The sequence below is a fragment of the Squalius cephalus genome (assembly GCF_949319135.1).
Source record: "Squalius cephalus genome assembly, chromosome: 17".
In the NCBI taxonomy this organism is placed as follows: Eukaryota; Metazoa; Chordata; class Actinopteri; order Cypriniformes; family Leuciscidae; genus Squalius; species Squalius cephalus.
This window is the reverse complement of record NC_137138.1, coordinates 19,013,671-19,029,138: the sequence shown is the minus strand read 5'-3', so window position 1 is coordinate 19,029,138 and position 15,468 is coordinate 19,013,671. Positions and strand designations below refer to the sequence as shown.

The window sequence follows — 15,468 nt, the reverse complement described above, 5'->3', positions numbered from 1 at the left end:
ACATGTGTCAGTCTGAAGCCCTGTCCAATGGGATGAATGGGAAGGGGCAAAACAAACAAAATGGAAAGTGTTAATGGAAAGACCTAGTGGAACAGGTACATAGTCAGTGAAGTTTACCTGTGGTTAATCTTCTAGGACACCCATGTTTCTGAAGCTATATGTATTTTATTTTCATTTAAATGAGATGTAGGCTATAGGTTCGGAGTAGTAAAAATACCTCCGAAAATTGAAGTTAAAGAAAGGGTCTAACATACTTTTTAATTGCTGTTTTTTTTTTAGTCTCTTGTTTCTGTGAACCTTGATGTATTTCCCTGCATTGTTCATTAAGTATAGCAGGACTTCATTCACGCAGTCCATTGTTGTGTCATTGTTGCTTCAGCAGCGAGGCAGCTCACATTACAACCTCTCGTTTTAACCCTGGCAAATCGGTCCACGCTGTTGCCCAGGTTCATTCTCTAGGGCTGTTTCAGTGCGGATAGCTTGGCAGTTTAAAGTATGTCGGGCACCCGTCCCGCCCTGCGGTGGTTTCATACCGAGCTGACGCAGCACGGCACTGGCTCCATTTCAGACCCTCAATTCTATACAGCTGCTGTGATTCGATGCCATGTCCAATTGCGGTGAAATATTAGCGCCCAAGTATGCAGTGAAGAACAAGAGCAACAAGAGGGCAAGAAGTTGAAGTTCACACTGAAATGGGCCCTTTTTTTCAAGGCCAGTAGGCATTTCAGCTCCAAATTGACGCAGGATGTTTGAGTCTGAAATGGCAGCCCTGAATATGTCGTTTGTCACTAAGGAAACAATGCAAATGAGCATTTAACGCGCATCTGAACAGATAGCAACTTATTAAAGACAGAGACGCTTTTATCTCATATGAGGCAGTGCACAGGGCAAATGTGTGATGTGAGATGGTTCTTTAGCATTCGTCTTGCCTCACACGTTCACATTCACATCCCTCCTGCTGTGCTGCTCTACATCTTCACTCACTTTCATTCTTATTTTCCTTTGTCTCATGCCACATCTTTGAACGTTTAGCTCATGTTTAATGTCTTTCTTCATTTGGCAGCTGGGACCACGTATATTTTTGGGAGAGGAGGAGCGCTCATCACATACACCTGGGCACCCAATGATCGGCCAAGCACCCGGGCGGACCGTTTGGCCGTGGGCTTCAGCACCCAGCAGAGTGATGCCATCCTGGTGCAGGTGGAGAGCAGCCAGGGCCTCGGAGACTACCTGCAGTTGCACATTGTGAGTATCATAGCTCAGTTTGAAGCTCTAATAGGCTTCTTAATTTGGATATTTCTTGTCCTACAGTCCCCTGTGGGCTTTATATTAACACACAGGTGGCTCAAGTGTCTTTTTATTCCAGTGTATTCCATTTTTTCAGCTCGGTTTGGCTGCATTACAGTCTGGAAGGTTTTTGAAGTCTTCTTTTTTTAAGAGAACTGTAGGACTGTCAATTTGACGTTTAGTGTGGTGTAAAAAACATAGTGTGAAAACAATATATAATGTACAATATTTTACAATAATAACTATTATTCTTTTAAGCAGGAAATAGTTTGGTGTGATTGATGATAAAAAAATAGTGTGATAAAAAAATATGTACAATATTTTATTATAATTCTTATATTATAAAACTATTGCTCAAGTGGGAAAAGGACAGCTTCTTTTGGGAGCCACATGTCTGTAGATCTATAAACATGATACAGAGCTAAAACTCACCACTGATATACGCAAATTCAATGCCATGCATTTATGCCATGTCGTAATAAGGAAAATTTCTAGATGACAACCCTAGCCGTTCTACTAGGAGCTGCTCGCATCCTCTGAATCAGAATTATGCATTTTTATGGCAACACTATAAAGCCCCAAAATATTTTTTTTAGTAATCTGAACAATCAATAGACAAAACCACAATATAACATGAAACAAGTCATTATTCATATGCCTTATTAATAAAGTTATTGCTCATTTAGTGGGACAAAAGCATTAGCTACATTAAACTGTATTGTATGTATTTTTTTATTCTTTATTTAGATTGTTCTTACATTATTAAGTCATTAACAATAGTCAATAATAGGAATTACAAAATAACTGCTTAACTACATTTTACTGAAGCTACTGCCATTTAGAGTGTTTACACATGACATTGAGGCACTCAGGTGGTACAAGCAATGTTGTACTGTAATTACAGTAGTTCTACAAGGATGTGAATGCTTTTTACAAACGGAATATTTACGCTAATTACGACTAGGCCCGGCACTAGAAGGGGGCAAAAGGGAGTATTGCCCCCTCAGATCTGATATGTGCCCCCTCAGTTTCAATTTGTCCCTCCACCGCCGATTCCAAAACGCGATCAACTTTAACCCAACTTTAACATGTTCCATCACACCGGATTGATTTGAACGTTCAGCGCGTCACGTGATCAACTGCTAAATTCAAATGTGCTTTCACGCTTTGGCTGGCCCTGAGCCAGAGACAGATGAGCTCAGCACTTGTCATATATCACAACTATTCAGTGATTTCAACCATTTATTTTAGGTTTCAGACTTTTGAATAGACATTTAAATTAAGTACTAGCCCAAAACAAAACATTCATAGTTTATTAAATACACACTGATGTCTATGGAAGCAGCAATAATAATCCTTTCAATTATAATTTGACAACGTGTTTTATTCATATCAGTTACACACTGGGTAGGTAACTATAAAGTTTACTGTATTCTTCTCCCAGTTCACCGACCACTTACTTTTATGTATTTGGGGATAAATTATCCTAATCTCTGAATTGCAGTGCAAACTAACATCAGCTAACATGATCTTTATAAAGGTGTTTAAAAAAAAACACATTCAGTTACACATATTTGACAATCGGAATGTATCAGATAGCTCATGATATAGTTAACAAGTTTAGGAATATTTTGAATAACAAATGGAAAAACGAATGGCCCCCTCAAGACATATGAATGCACCGCCCAGTTCATGGGTACTGGCACCGGCTCTGATTCCGATATGTGTGAATGCAACTTCATTAATTCTGCTGTGATAAAACTCTGGTGGTATGTATTTTGTCTGGAGACTTTTGTATGAGCAATGCTACTGACGTATTCTTTGCCATTTCCATTCACTCAGTTTGGGAACTGCTGACAGAGAAACTGATGCAAATTGACTTGGATAAAAATCTTAAGTTGAATCATTTCAGAGAACGCTTCAGGGGCTCCAGACATATGAAGCTATATTCAGGGATCAAATGATGAATAGAAACTATGTCCTTACATTCAATTCTCCTTGATAAGATCCAAGCACACCCCCTCCCCCACCCAGGCAGATAGGAGAAAATTACCCCAAAAAAATGATGGAATCATTAATCGCTAAACAGTTTCTAAAGAAAACAACATGCCCTTTCATATTAATTTAGCCTATTAAAACAACATAGGGCTGAGATAGTATGACGGTAGATCAAGCTTGTAAATGCCTCGTTGACCTCTTGGCTTATTACTTGCAATTATATTTCAAGGGAGTAAAAAAAGATGCATTTTAATAAGGTTCCTCCGAATGAATAATTAATTCAGCGTGAACTGTCGACTTTCACACTGTGAGCCGCCATGGCAGCACAGCCATAAACAGTCTGAGAGCAGCTGCTCTGCCAGACACAGACTGGGGCTTGTTTTCAGAAACTTCCTCCTCTCGTCACAGACACAAAGCACAAGAGTCTCCCATTCTGTGGGCTGAAGGATGGATCTGTGGAGAATTTTTTTTTTTGTGTGTGTGGGCCTAATTTTCTGCCAGAGGTCTTGGACATCTTGTTCTGATACATGGCATCATGGATTCGATCAAATACCAACAGATAAAAAATCAAAACCTGACAAACTCTGCTAGAAATCTTATAACGGACCATGTTTGGATCTTCCAACAGGACAGTGATCCAAAAACAAACATCAAAATCAAAACAAAAATGTGTCACTGAGCACAAAACCAAGCATCTGCAATGGCCATCCCAGTCCTCTGACCTGAACCCTATAGAAAATGAGTGGGCTGAACTGAAGAGAAGCAGCGCCAACATGGATCTGGGAATCTGAAGGATCTGGAGAGATTCTGTATGGAGGAATGGTCTCTGATCTCTTGTCAGGTGTTCTCCAAACTCATCAGGCATTATAGGAGAAGACTCAGAGCTGTTATCTTGGAAAAAGGAGGTTGCAAAAAGTTTTAATAAAAGGGGGCAAATAATTGTTCCCAACGTGTTTTGGAGAAAAACATTTATTTCATAATGTGATTTTTTTTCCCCACTTTCAATTCTTTTACTTCAATGAAAGGTTAGATTTTTGCTAATTTTTTTGATAAAATATCAAAATGATTAACAATGCAGATTTATTTATTACAGCCATCTTTGATCATACAGTGAGGAAAATAAGTATTTGAACACCCTGCTATTTTGCAAGTTCTCCCACTTGGAAATCATGGAGGGGTCTGAAATTGTCATCGTAGGTGCATGTCCACTGTGAGAGACATAATCTAAAAAAAAAAAAAATCCAGAAATCACAATGTATGATTTTTTAACTATTTATTTGTATGATACAGCTGCAAATAAGTATTTGAACACCTGAGAAAATCAATGTTAATATTTGGTACAGTAGCCTTTGTTTGCAATTACAGAGGTCAAACGTTTCCTGTAGTTTTTCACCAGGTTTGCACACACTGCAGGAGGGATTTTGGCCCACTCCTCCACACAGATCTTCTCTAGATCAGTCAGGTTTCTGGGCTGTCGCTGAGAAACACGGAGTTTGAGCTCCCTCCAAAGATTCTCTATTGGGTTTAGGTCTGGAGACTGGCTAGGCCACGCCAGAACCTTGATATGCTTCTTACAGAGCCACTCCTTGGTTATCCTGGCTGTGTGCTTCGGGTCATTGTCATGTTGGAAGACCCAGCCTCGACCCATCTTCAATGCTCTAACTGAGGGAAGGAGGTTGTTCCCCAAAATCTCACAATACATGGCCCCGGTCATCCTCTCCTTAATACAGTGCAGTCGCCCTGTCCCATGTGCAGAAAAACACCCCCAAAGCATGATGCTACCACCCCCATGCTTCACAGTAGGGATGGTGTTCTTGGGATGGTACTCATCATTCTTCTTCCTCCAAACACGTTTAGTGGAATTATGACCAAAAATTTCTATTTTGGTCTCATCTGACCACATGACTTTCTCCCATGACTCGTCTGGATCATCCAAATGGTCATTGGCAAACTTAAGACGGGCCTTGACATGTGCTGGTTTAAGCAGGGGAACCTTCCGTGCCATGCATGATTTCAAACCATGACGTCTTAGTGTATTACCAACAGTAACCTTGGAAACGGTGGTCCCAGCTCTTTTCAGGTCATTGACCAGCTCCTCCCGTGTAGTTCTGGGCTGATTTCTCACCTTTCTTAGGATCATTGAGACCCCACGAGGTGACATCTTGCATGGAGCCCCAGTCCGAGGGAGATTGACAGTCATGTTTAGCTTCTTCCATTTTCTAATGATTGCTCCAACAGTGGACCTTTTTTCACCAAGCTGCTTGGCAATTTCCCCGTAGCCCTTTCCAGCCTTGTGGAGGTGTACAATTTTGTCTCTAGTGTCTTTGGACAGCTCTTTGGTCTTGGCCATGTTAGTAGTTGGATTCTTACTGATTGTATGGGGTGGACAGGTGTCTTTATGCAGCTAACGACCTCAAACAGGTGCATCTAATTTAGGATAATAAATGGAGTGGAGGTGGACATTTTAAAGGCAGACTAACAGGTCTTTGAGGGTCAGAATTCTAGCTGATAGACAGGTGTTCAAATACTTATTTGCAGCTGTATCATACAAATAAATAGTTAAAAAATCATACATTGTGATTTCTGGATTTTTTTTTTTTAGATTATGTCTCTCACAGTGGACATGCACCTACGATGACAATTTCAGACCCCTCCATGATTTCCAAGTGGGAGAACTTGCAAAATAGCAGGGTGTTCAAATACTTATTTTCCTCACTGTATATACCAAGAGGGCAAATAATTCTGACCAGCACTGTATGTATTTTCATATGCAAAGATGAATTTATACTCTTTAAAAATGTCTTTCAAAAATAATTAGTAACCACAATTTTTTTTTACAAAATCCGTCTTAATCACTGTTTGTTAACAATATAATTAATTACAAAATTAACCAAAAATGTTATGATTAATTGATTGCATGGTTTTCAACCTGTCTTTATGTACAGTAATAATGTAAATGTGATTTTTTTTGCTTACATTTTCCTCTGACCCCCTTATCATTTATATTAATTGTTTGTTGTCTATGGTGATAAAAGCTATCAGCATATTTGAGCCTTACCGATGTGGGTATGTTATACAAACAGGTCAGGAAACGCTATATCAAAAAGCCTCTGTCCTCACTAAACTGGTCCAAGCGATGGCATCAACCTTGATTACAGCGCTCCATGATTTGGCTTGTGTCGTAAATAATATTTGGTTGTATATAAAAACGAGTCTGTAAACTTTATGGTAGACATAAACGGCGAGTTATGAAGGAGAGGCGTGGCAAATAGCATGCAAGGTTTCACGCTGCTCTCAAGACAACTCAGCTTACGCCTCAAAATTTGTCCTTCATGTAGCAGGATTTACTTGAGCTTGTAAATTACAACCAAGGACAGATAATCCAATTGGTCATGAGCATGACAGATGTATGGAATGACTGACTACGGTGGGCGTAGCAGAGCCCGGCGGCCCTTAGGCGGCTGACTTCAGGGTGTTCCCTTTCCTTCTCTCTTACGATTCATCCCTCTTTCTCTCTATCTCTCTCTCTCTGATGATGTTGCTTGGGTTTGTAGCATCGTTTATTCACCCACAGAGTCTGAGGTTAGATGATAGCTGAGCAGAAACAGCTCAGGCTGATGAATGAGACAGAGCTAGGGGTTGTTACGGCTTGTAATGAATAGCAGACTCATTTTGTATTCTGGGTGGGTGCGTATCGATCTGAACCAATGTTCTGGCCTTCTCCATTTTGCTGGCATCATGCATTGAGGTGGCCCCAGGGTTCACCTGCCCACCTGTTAGTGGCACAAAGTGATGGATTAATAGGGCGTTATGGTCTTGGTGGCCATGTTAACCAAACACCTTGGAGAGAGGGCTTGAAATGGATTGTAGGCGCCACCCAGACTGTGACCCATTGGTCGTGACATCAGCATGGCTGGGTATGTGAACTTGTGACCCTGGTGCCCTCTGCCAGCTGGCCCAGACATCAAAAAGAGAACGCAGACTGGATGGCAGATGCTTGAGTGGCCATTTGCAGTTGTACTTACCAATGTGCTTCTGTTTGTTCACTGGTACATGATTATAATACAGAAACGGTAAGATTCTGCTGAACTTCCTGTGATTCAGCCTGGTGCAGGGATGACATCAAAACCCAGAAGACTAATTCGCCACTGCTTGCCTCGAGATTCTCCTGTGGGGTTTTATAATGCCTGTGATAAAAATAACTTGACGATTCTTTGACGTTTTGTTCAACAAATAAACTCCACACACTCACACCCCAAACACACAGCAGAATTAACCATTGCTCATCTCTAATAAAAAAACACAACAGCGATCCTGAGAAAATCACTGTTTGAACAAAACAGTTGTATGAATGATTCAATGTCTCGCTCATAAAGAGAGTAACATTGTTACGTTAATAAATGTAATACGTTGTAATAAATGTGTGTTTGAACGACTCACCTGAACAAATTATTTAATGACTCACTCTTTAAGAAAGTTGCTGCATCCGACTATGAATCAGTGTGTTTGAATGAATCAGTTAAATGATTCAGTCACTTACTCATAAATACAGTTTTTAATACTTGTTTCATTAAAACAACCTACAGCAAGAGTGACTAAAAAATCCTAACCAGTAATGCACAGATTGACAATCTTTCTAAAATGAACACTAACAAGTGGAGTGACAGAAAAAGTCTCAGTGCTGTTGAACTGTTATATCAGCACTCTTGAAACAACACTCAGACCGGAACTAGCTGTTGTATAACAGGACAAAAGCTTAGAGATGTTTCAGACAATTCGATTTGCATCATTTAATGCTACAAAAGATCTCTGGCACTGTAAAATGAAGGAGCTGGAGCGCCTCCCACTACAATTAGCTGCTCCCACCGTGTGTTTGACTAATAGGCAGATTAAATTGGCCTTTGTCAATCACAGCCCACTGTAAGCCTCCTTCATTAAGCAACTTTAGAAAGCACCCTGTGGCAAAGGCGATCTCTATGGAAGGGAATCAGGAGTAGAGCACAAAAGAAGTTTAACTGTTCTTGTAAGAATATTCACACAGACCCATTTTGCTGGCAAATTCTGTATTCCTTTCTCGAGGGGAAATGAGTAATTCAGTTGATATTTTTTTAATATGATCTCTCCAACCTTCACCTCAAATTAAAATCAGAGAAACATTTTATAAATTTAAAATAAGTCTATCCTCAGTTTCTGTCTACTGCGCCAACCTAGCTATACAGGGGATTGTGACGTGTCAGTGATTCCCAAGAAGGGCTACTAGGAAATCAACCATATAACTGACATGAAGACATTGAAATAAAAGCATTTACACTGTACCAAATATACCTAATAAAAAGAAAAAAGCAATATACATATTGTGTTTACAAAGACTCCAGGCAGATGTATGTATATATATATACAGTACTGTGCAAAAGTCTTCGACATGTTAGTATTTTCACCCAAAAAAAAACAATTATTAAGCCAGTTATTTATATCATTTGCTGAAGTGTGTCAGTAGGAAATATTAGTTTACATTAACAAACATTCACTTTGCCATTAATTGTAATAATCCAGTGAGATTTTAGTATGCACAAGGAGTCTGACAACAGCCTTCATGTCTGGGATTACATGAAGAAACAGAAAAAACTGAGAATAAATCCAGAAGAGCTGTGGCAATGTCTTCAAGACGCTTGAAGAAACCTACCTGCATTTTTAATTTATCAATTAACTTCTATTAACTAAATCAAATCAGTATTTACTGTGACCGGCCTTTGCGTTTTGAACAGCTTTTGTCCGAGGTACACTTGCACATAGTTTTTCAGTTAGCTTTGCAGGACGGTTTCTTCAAGAGTCTTGGAGACGTTGCTGCAGTTCTTCTGAAGTCTGTCTCAGTTTTTTCATGTAATCCCAGACAGACTCGATGATGGTGAGATCAGATACCGGCTGTTGTCAGACTCCTTGGGCATACAAACATCTCATTGGATTATTACAATTAAAGAAGTGTTTGGAAATGTAAACTGATATTTCCTACTGACACACTACAGCAAATGAAATAAATAACTGGTGTAAAACCATTTTTGGGGGGTGAAAATACTAACACTATGTTAGTATTTAGCCATCTAAATACTAAGACTGTGGGCCCTTATCTTGCACCCAGCGCAATTGACTTATGTACACCGACACATGTATCATTCCTATTTTGCACCCGACGCACAGCGGACTTTTCCCTCGACAGCCACACATTGGTAAATTAGGGAATGAACTTGCGCTCCCGGGGGCGGTTCAGTGTAAAGAAGAGGCGTGTTCCGGCGCAAACGTTCCCTGGTGCAAAAGTTCCAGAAAACAATTCCGCCACAGACCTGGAAAAACCTAGTCTAAAATCAGTGGCGTGTTCAGATGCTATTTTAAGGGCGCATGCTTGGCCATAATGTAGTGTGTGCACAACGCGCATACACTTTGTTTCTCTCATCTAAACAGACGCAGCAGTTGCCATTTATGCAAACCATACATAATTTCAAGGAAAAATATTCCACACAAGGGAAATCATTGTGGTGTCCATGAAGATGTGAAAAAATAGGCATAAATCTAGCTTACACATTTACCCAAATTATTATACGCCTGTTTAACTGAAGCTAATTTGGCTGGGTTTCTCCCATCCTCATAGAATATCACTTCTCTGTGTTTTACGGCCCCGACGAGAACGCTGGTCTCCTCGGCTGTGAACCGCTCCTGGCGCGCGCCTGGCAAATCCGACGTTAAAATAGCAATCCGCCATGGAACAAGCGCGCCTGCTCTTAAAGGGAATGTGAGATGTCGCTCTGATTGGTTTATTTCATGTTACGCCCAAACCACACCTATGAGTAATGTAGCTACTTCAGACCGACCAATTTTAGATTTGCGTCGGGCGCAAGAGTCATTTATCCTGCCGGTATAATAGCAACAGCACCAGAGATCCAACCACAAAGTTACTTGCGTTTCGCGTTTGATACTTGCGTTTCAGATTGTTAAAATAGGGCCCTATAGATTACTTTCTTTGCGATCTCTGCAGTCAGTGCTCATGTTGACCCAAGAACAGCCTTATCTCAACAAGTTCTTCTGACATATACTTCTCAAGATATATTTATAAAAATGTATATATTACTTATATTTAAATATATAGATACATTTTTCAAAATGATATATATAATGGATCAGTTTGAAGGGAAGATGCTTGCTGAGATTTCTCCCACAGTATTGAATGTGTTTAGTTTAAAAGTGAAGAATTGTAATAATATTAACGATAATGCTAAATGATGATGTTCAGAAAAAAATATTTATAGTCATACTGCGGGGGCTGTGGTGTTATACCAGTCAAAAAGTTGCTGGGAAACACTGCCCTATGGGACAGTATTTTTCATGGGCCCATTTTGGCTGGGCTCAGTGCAGCAGCTCTAGAGCTCCGTCACTGCACCATCCATCTCACATTTGACTGGTCGAGGTGCACTTTGGCTATGGAACAGATGCCAGGGGCGGCAGCACACCTCAGGGAAATCATTCTTTTTAGTGGTGTGTATCCCCTAGACAGATGTGCCGTGATTAAAAAAAGGAAGCAAAATCTGTCAAAAGGCAGTGTGTGCCTTTTAAAGGTAATTAAAGGTGCAATTGTTGTGAAAAGAGTTGAGTTATTCAGCAAATTGTCTTCATCGTCTTGCCCACTGAACTATGGACACACACACTGCAAAGTTTTGGGAGTGTACATTCATGTGTACAGAATGCAGTCCTGCCACACCTTGTCTTGCTCTGAACTTTGACTGTGGGAGTATTTTGTCACACTTTTAAAATGCAGGTTTTTAACCTAGCACGACATGTACTTTCCAAATTATTTATATTTAATGAAGAATTTAGTAATTATTTTGTTTAGCTTTTTTCTGATCTAGAGCTTGCATGCTCAAAACGTCAACTGTGTGAGAGTCTATTACATCTTTGCATTTTTAGAGCCTTGGTGTGCCAACTTTTTTCTGTTTTTTATTATTTCCTTTGTCAAGCACACACACTTGGTTGACTGTGCACTAATGCTAAACCCTGGAAAACAAATTTGTTTTAAAAAATAAACAAAAAATTACCTTCAAATGTCATAGGGCACTTGACAAATTTAAACAATTAAAAAATCCAAATGCAAAACAATACAATACCGAGTAAAACCGTTTAATAATATTTAATAAACTATTAGGTTATAGACTGCTTATATGGTGGTTCTTTTCTTAAAGAACATATTTTTCACCTTATTTTGAGAATGACCCAGTGTGCATGTGGCCTATGACATGTTGGATGTACTAACAAAGTGAGCTTTGGTGGGTTAAAGTGGGATTTCTGTGCCAAAACAATCCTTATTGATGTGTAAAGGACTTTGGATTCTCCCCAAGGACGGTTAGTGAACATATACGGCATATATAAAGTTTTTTAAATGGATTCTGTGAGGCATTTGCAGAGCTGTTTGTTGTATGCTGAATGACACACATCTTTCTGACCTCTATTGAGTCCAATTCTCCCAATGAAGGCTGCATTTGGTCATAATCTACCATGAAGAAGATATTAACTCTGGAAAGCAGTTCCAGCGCGTTGTTCTTATAGCTTTGCGTCCCATTTGCCAAGCCGTTTGAGGGAGAGCTCAGTTGCTTGTCAGTAGGAGAGATGACAATTGATTCATAAATTTGCTTTGATAAATTGTGCAGCAGGGATGCGTGATTCCAGTGCTAAATCTAGTGAGGAGGAAGAACACGAGGCCTGTGCTGCCTTCCTGTTTATTAGCAACTTCCTGAAAGACTTCATGCTTTATACATTTTACATGAGATATTTTCAGCTTCTCCGAATGAATGCAGATGCATTTGGTACCCGAAGAAAATATGTAAGGAGTGTAGAGAAGAAAGGGTTTGGATGTGTGCCTCAGTGCACTTAACCATGACACGAAGACTGAAACGAGAAGTGTTTTGCATGCGATTGATGGATTAGCCTTTCCTTTGAAATGCCTCGTTCAACATGCCTAGGACATATATCAAGCTCTTTTCTTGCTGTCTCCGGAACGTACTGCGGTAAAATATGTGCAAAATAAAATATATTTCTTTTGTGCTCTGGTGCAAAGGTCTTATTTCTAGAGCCGACAATATAACGTGTTCATTTAATGTGATTATTTTTATAAAAGTGACAATTAAATTAACTAATATAGATTTTAAATGCATTTAAAATAAAAGAATTTCGAAATAAATTTTAATTATTAACAGAAAATATAGTACAGAATGCTGTCTTTCGACTTAAAAATATAATATACTCCGGGTCAAAATGAACACCGCTACTGAGAGTTTGTGTTTTGATATTATCAGATGAGATTGTCCTGGCTCTGAGCGCGAGCTCTTGAGGCTCCGCCCTTTGGGCCGGCAGCAGCAGCTCATTTGCATTTAAAGGGATACACACTAAAACGGCGCGTTTTTCTGAGCCCCAAAAAATGACAATTTAAACATGCTGTAAAAAATGATCTGTTGGGTATTTGGAGCTAAAACTTCACATACACACTCTGGGGACATCAGAGACTTATTTTACATCTTGTGAAAAGAGGCATAATAGGTGCCCTTTAATAAATTTGAGCTAAAAAAATATATAAAATTCACAGAATTATAGTATTTTCATTAGCAATCATTGCAATTTTTGAGCACTCAAGTACTGGTTTTGGTATCTATGCCTAGGTCTAATTATAGAAATTTTATCTTGACATTTACCATAAACATTTTTCATAAAAACATACTGTAAAGTAATTTTACAGTGATTTATATGTTTTTGTTTTCTAGGTTTAGAAAAATGTCCCCTGTGCCATTTTTTAAATGAGACCTTTTTATTTTGACACACCAAAACACCCCACATCAGTTATGCATGAATGCTTATTTCAATCTTTCAATGAAAATGTGTTCGCACTGTTTTTCATTTTGCAACATGCTTGGGGCATGCCATGCTTATTTTAGAGTACGCATCTCTGAAAATGTCATAACACAATATTGTTATGCAATCAGGATCTACATCTAAGTGCCACTGTAAATGTACAATCCAAACAAATAATTCATGAGAACATCCACCTGTGTCTCATCACATTTTCTCAAGTGAAAGGTTTGCTGTGAGCTAAGAGGTTGTTAATCAAAGGTACAATATGTTTTTGTTGAAGTTCGCATTATTTCAACTTATTTTAGAATTTGTGGTGAAAAACTACATCAGATAGTTGCGGGGAGCAAATCTCACCAAAAGAGCTCTGCAGGGAATGCCCTCTCCCATGCCCATGAAACACCTGAATGATCATGTAATGATACTTAAATGTGTGTGTGTGTGTGTGTGTGTGTGTGTGTGTGTGTGTGTGTGTGTGTGTGTGTGTGTGTGTGTGTGTGTGTGTGTGTGTGTGTGTGTGTGTGTGTGTGTGTGTGTGTATATATACATATATATATATATATATATATATATTAGGGCTGTCAAAGTTAGCGCGTTATTAACGCGTTAACGCAAAATCATATTAACGGCACTAATTTTTTTAACGGGCGATTAACGCAGCGCGTATTTTCTGTTTGACCCATGGCCCAACCCCTAGTTGGAGAAATGGAGATACACAGTGTTGGCAACTTAGCGACATTGCAGACCCCTTTAGCATTTTTTTTCCCTTCAACAAAGCGCCCAAACCTGATTTAGTTTCTGAGAATCTACCGGTACCGCCGGTACTGCTCTCCCAGCACGCGCGCGCGCCTCTCTCTCTCTCTCGCTCTCTCTCTGCGTCTCGCGCGGAGGAGCAGCGCTTTAATTCAGTTAAATACAGATATTATGTTGCTTCTCTAATTTTACAAATATAGCCGAAATCAGAGCACGGATATTGTCTTTATCTTATGTGTATTTGATTTCACCAGACGACGGCTCGATTATCAGAATTTTTGTGCAGATTAACGTCTTGGAAGGGAGAGCTGGTTATGTTTATTGGGTCGCGTTTCAGTCACCATTTCAAATTCATTCCGTTGTTTGAAAACAGAAACAGTAAAATATAGCCTACCAATGAAAACAGTTTTATTGAGAATTTAGCTTAATCAAAATGGGCACAGAGAGAGACAAACTACAATGTAATAATAAATGCTAAATGTACATTTAGCATTTTCAGAAGAGCTGCCCTGTCATGCAAAAATCTAAACTTTTTGTGTTAGTAAATTGCTTAGTGCAAAAAAAGAGAAGTAATGGTAACCTGGTAGGCCTATTTTCTTTTCTCTACATGTGTCTAATAGATATGAACAAGTTCTTTGAAAAACATCTATGACCTTTGAAACATGTCTCGTCTTCATGCTATATTGACTATGGTTTCAATAATAAACATACATTTGCATAAAGCATCTATATTTATCCATGCCCACGTTGATTAGAGTATTACAAACTTGAAAAGTATTAATTTAAGGTATATTTATAACAAATAAAAAATGTGTGATTAAATGCGATTAATCGCGAGTTAACTCATGACAAACATGCGATTAATCACGATTAAAATTTTTAATCGATTGACAGCCCTAATATATATATATATATATATATATATATATATATATATATATACACATATATATATATATATATATATATATATATATACACTGTACCGGTACATAAATTCACACAAGTGCAACTATTACCAGTACGTAAGTTTTAGTTAATATTTTTAGTTACCAATTACAACACTGGAAGTGGAACACTTGAACCTAGTAATGCAGATCCTGAATCTGGATATTTTGTTATCTAATGAAGTGATACTCATACATTTTAAGTGTAGCCATTGTGTCCAAATAATTTTTGGTGATACTCTATATAATTTTAGCCTCTTTTTTCTGTATATTACGTGCAGTGCTCTGGTTGTGAGAGTGTTTGTGTATGCGTCTGAGTGTGTGTGGGTGTGAACGGTCCTTCTAGCTGTCACTCTCACATTGACAAAGTGGTTTGGAGAGTCCTGTGGACCTACTCTCTACTTCGCAGTTGCTACTCCATATCAGACTCTCTTAACCGAAGCTATTGCACAGTGATTACTCAATGAAAGCGACACAGGTGACCCTGCTGCCTCACTGTAGATGTCTCGTCCCACCTATGTATCCCACAATCCTCTGCTGCATCTCCTCCCACCCCCGACCAATCATCTCACCCTCCTTCCAGCACTCCGAATCACATTCG

At 39.1% G+C, this 15,468-nt stretch overlaps 1 protein-coding gene across 13 annotated transcripts in view; it reads left to right on the top strand.

Annotated features, from left to right (window-relative positions):
* nrxn2a (neurexin 2a) overlaps positions 1-15,468 on the top strand; it is a 387,404-nt gene that overhangs the window by 331,800 nt on the left and 40,136 nt on the right. For all 13 annotated transcript variants that reach the window (XM_079898733.1, XM_079898732.1, XM_079898730.1 and 10 more), the window contains one exon: positions 1,064-1,245. In XM_079898733.1, coding sequence (XP_079754859.1) covers positions 1,064-1,245 — 182 coding nt within the window. The remainder of the gene's footprint in view (positions 1-1,063; positions 1,246-15,468) is intronic.